This window comes from Sinocyclocheilus rhinocerous, unplaced genomic scaffold, assembly GCF_001515625.1.
Source record: "Sinocyclocheilus rhinocerous isolate Xijiao unplaced genomic scaffold, SAMN03320098_v1.1 scaffold852, whole genome shotgun sequence".
NCBI classification, from domain to species: Eukaryota; Metazoa; Chordata; class Actinopteri; order Cypriniformes; family Cyprinidae; genus Sinocyclocheilus; species Sinocyclocheilus rhinocerous.
Genome location: NW_015626422.1, coordinates 590,659 through 594,760, shown reverse-complemented (window position 1 = coordinate 594,760; position 4,102 = coordinate 590,659). Strand labels below are relative to the sequence as shown.

Below are 4,102 nucleotides of genomic sequence, written 5' to 3'. Positions count from 1 at the left end.
ATTAACTCATATAAATCAAATATAATTTCGTAAATTGCATAAACAATTATGAACAAAACAGCATCATGTATTTATGCATTGCTTAATCCAAAGAGCCGAAGCGCCATTCACACAGATTGCATTTAAAAACATGAGACGCAGTGAAAAGGAATAAATCTCCACAAATTCGTGATGTGTTTTCTAAAAGTTTAAACTGTTTTAACTTTGCATGGCTACTAGTGGTCGACCGATATATCGCCAAGGCCGATATGTTGGCCGATATTTGGCATTTTTCAAATATCGGCATTGGCCGATAAGTTTTTCTGCCTGGCCGCTGTGTTCGAGGCGGGACTTTTATTTTGACGGCGCTGATAAAGGCAGCGCCAGAGCACACAGTGCTCACATTCTCCCTCTTCATTGTTTGTTGTCGTCGTTTAACAGTTCTGCCTAATACAGATAGAAGTCTGTCTAATAATCAGATAGAACTGTTGAACAAATGAATTAAAAGGTATACAAAAAGTATTATAACGTTTGCTTTTATATTATTAGTAACAGAAAGGCAGATTATAAAAATTATAATAAATAACATGCAAAATAAATAGAGAAACGTTAGCATAATGTACACATTTACAAATGAACATATCCATATCAAAAAAAAAATACAATACAAAAATACATTCATAGTCTGTACATATATTATGATTATATAAAATCAAGACCAGTGAACATGCTTTTTAATGCACTTTATATGATTTCTATTCAATTTTATTTTAGCTCTAGTTGTAGGTATTTTAATTTTATCAAGTTAAACTAATTTGAAAATGAGAACTGAAATAAAAAAAGTTTGTTTTTTAATACATTTTATTGATTTCAATGTATTTATTTATTTCAGTTAATGTGTTTTATTTCAAGTAACTAATTTACTTTTTTTTTTTACCTATGGTTTTAAGTTAATAATGACCCTGGTACTGTGTAGGATGTCAGATAAGTGTAGTGTGCTTCAAATCATAGTGTTGAATATAGTCAATAGTGAAACATTATAGTTTTATAATCTCATGTATTTCTGAGTGAAAAAGGATTATAGAGGAAGATTAGATTGGATTGTGAATGGTCGACGTTACACACCTGCTAGTGATATTAGTAAGCAAATGTCCAGTGACTTGGTGACCTACAGTTATGTCTGTAATGATATGTGACCCTGGAGCACAAAACCAGTCATAAGGGTCAATTTTTTGAAATTGAGATTAATGCATCAGCTGAATAAATAATCTTTCCATTGATGTGTGGTTTGTTAGGATAGGACAATATTTGGCTGAGATACAACTATTTGAAAATCTGGAATCTGAGGGTGCAAAAAAATCTAAATATTGAGAAAATCATCTTTAAAGTTGTTCAAATTAAGTTCTTAGCAATGCATATTACTAATCACAAATTAAGTTTTGATATATTTACGGTAGGAAATTTACTAAATATCTTCATGGAACATGATCTTTACTTAATATCCTAATAATTTTTGGCATAAAAGAAAAATCATTTTGACCCATACAATGTATTGTTGGCTATTGCTACAAATATACCCCAGCGACTTAACACTGCTTTTGTGCTCCAGGGACACGTATGATGTAGCTCTGCCTGTTCTGATAGTGACAGTAACTGTGTGTCCGTACATCAGACTTTCAGAACTACCTGAGAACACAGACGGGGAACAACACGACGGTCAACATCATCATCTCCACCGTGGATTACCTGCTCCGAGTCCAGGTGAGCGATTCCTCCGTGAACCCGTCAGGATCACGCTCTCGTAACACACATCTGACACACGTGTGCTCTGCGTGTCCGCAGGAGTCCATCAGTGATTTCTACTGGTACTACTCTGGGAAAGAGGTCATCGATGAACAAGGCCAGCGCAACTTCTCCAAAGCAATCAATGTAGCCAAACAAGTCTTCAACACGCTCACAGAGTACATTCAGGTGCGATCCATCGCTCTGCTGCGTTTCAGAGCAGCTCAGAAGTCATCAGAGCACCGAGGATCTCCAGTGTTTATGATTTACACAATGGGGAAAACTGAGGCATCCAGTCATTAAAATATAATTTGGTTTGGTTTTAGGGCCCTTGTACGGGGAATCAGCAGAGTCTGGCTCACAGCCGTCTGTGGGACGCAGTTGTTGGTTTCTTGCACGTTTTCGCACATATGCAGATGAAGCTGTCTCAGGTAAACATCTACAGAGATGTTCAACAAACACAGCAAAGCTTCTGCAAATACAGCATGACATGAAGGAGTGGCCCCTGTTTACCTTCTCTGAGTTACTGTGATGTTTTGCTGCTGCAGGATTCAAGCCAAATCGAGCTGCTGAAGGAGCTCATGGATCTTCAGAAGGATATGGTCGTGATGCTCTTGTCCATGCTGGAAGGTGAGTTCACTTAGTGGATTGATTGACTAGTAATGCTCATGAAACGATCGTCTTTCCCTTGGTTTTAGGAAATGTTGTGAACGGCACCATTGGAAAGCAGATGGTGGACATGTTGGTGGAGTCCTCAAACAACGTGGAGATGATTCTGAAGTTCTTCGACATGTTCCTCAAACTGAAAGATCTGACGTCGTCAGACGCCTTCAAAGAGTACGACCCCGACAGCAAAGGCGTCATCTCCAAGAGGGACTTCCACAAGGCCATGGAGAGCCATAAACATTACACCCAATCCGAGACCGAGTTCCTGCTCTCCTGCGCCGAAACCGACGAAAACGAGCTCTTGGATTATGAAGAGTTCGTCGAACGCTTCCACGAACCAGCCAAGGACATCGGCTTCAACGTGGCTGTCCTTCTAACCAACCTCTCGGAGCACATGCCCCACGACTCACGTCTCCAGACCTTCCTGGAGCTAGCCGAGAGCGTGCTAAACTACTTCCAGCCCTACCTAGGCCGCATCGAGATCATGGGCAGCGCTAAACGGATCGAGCGCGTCTACTTCGAGATCAGCGAGTCCAGCCGCACTCAATGGGAGAAGCCGCAGGTCAAAGAGTCCAAACGCCAGTTCATTTTCGACGTGGTGAACGAAGGCGGCGAGAAGGAGAAGATGGAGCTCTTTGTTAACTTCTGCGAAGACACCATCTTCGAGATGCAGCTGGCGGCGCAGATGTCCGACGCCGGCGAGCGCTCGGCCAGCAAAGAGGACAGCGAGAGAGAGAAACCCGAGGAGGAGAGTCCCGAGATGGGCTTCTTCTCCATCACCACCGTACGAACGGCTCTGTTTGCCTTACGATACAACGTGATGCTCTTAATGAAAGTGCTGTCTATGAAGAGCCTGAAGAAGCAGGTGAAGAAAGCCAAGAAGATGACGGTGAAGGACATGGTGACCACACTGGTGTCTTTCTATTGGAGCGTGCTGCTGGGACTCCTGCACTTCGCCTTCAGCGTCGCTCGAGGATTCTTCCGGATCGTTTACAACAGCTTTCTCGGAGGCAGTCTGGTGGAGGACGCCAAGACCATGAAGGTGTCGGAGCTCCTGGCTAACATGCCTGATCCGACTCAAGACGAGGTGAGAGGAGAAATGGAGGAGAGCGAGAAGAAACCCACGGACAGAACCTCACCCGAGGAAGACCTGGCCGATCTGACGGTGGCCGCAGACGACACCGACCTCCTGTCCGATATATTCGGTTTGGACCTGAAAAGAGAAGGAGGGCAGTACAAACTGATGCCTCACAATCCGAACGCTAGCCTCACGGATCTGCTCAACACACCCATCCCTCCTCCGCCTGCACCCTCGCCAGACCTCCGCAGGAGACACCAGGTAACAGTGCTGATGCTGTTGGTGCTAAGGTTAATGCTGTTTTTCCAAACATATTAATTGACGACCACTTTTTCCATGACTGAGACGAGACGACACTGACATCATTACAGTGACTATATCAACATGCAATATCATTTACATTTAGTCATTTAGCAGACGCTTTTATCCAAAGCGACTTACAAATGAGGACAATAGAAGCAATCAAAATCAACAAAAGAGCAACACTATATAAGTGCAAATGACAAGTCTCGGTTAGCCTAAAGCAGTACACATAGCAAGGTATTTATATATATATATACACATACACACACACACACACACACACACAAAGAAAAA

The 4,102-nt window shown here is 42.5% G+C and overlaps 1 protein-coding gene across 1 annotated transcript in view; it reads left to right on the top strand.

Moving 5' to 3' along the window:
• Nucleotides 1-4,102, top strand: part of ryr2a (ryanodine receptor 2a (cardiac)) — a 114,337-nt gene that overhangs the window by 99,890 nt on the left and 10,345 nt on the right. Inside the window, exons 83-87 of the mRNA XM_016521655.1 lie at nucleotides 1,652-1,740; nucleotides 1,822-1,950; nucleotides 2,088-2,192; nucleotides 2,310-2,391; nucleotides 2,460-3,766. Coding sequence (XP_016377141.1) covers nucleotides 1,652-1,740; nucleotides 1,822-1,950; nucleotides 2,088-2,192; nucleotides 2,310-2,391; nucleotides 2,460-3,766 — 1,712 coding nt within the window. The remainder of the gene's footprint in view (nucleotides 1-1,651; nucleotides 1,741-1,821; nucleotides 1,951-2,087; nucleotides 2,193-2,309; nucleotides 2,392-2,459; nucleotides 3,767-4,102) is intronic.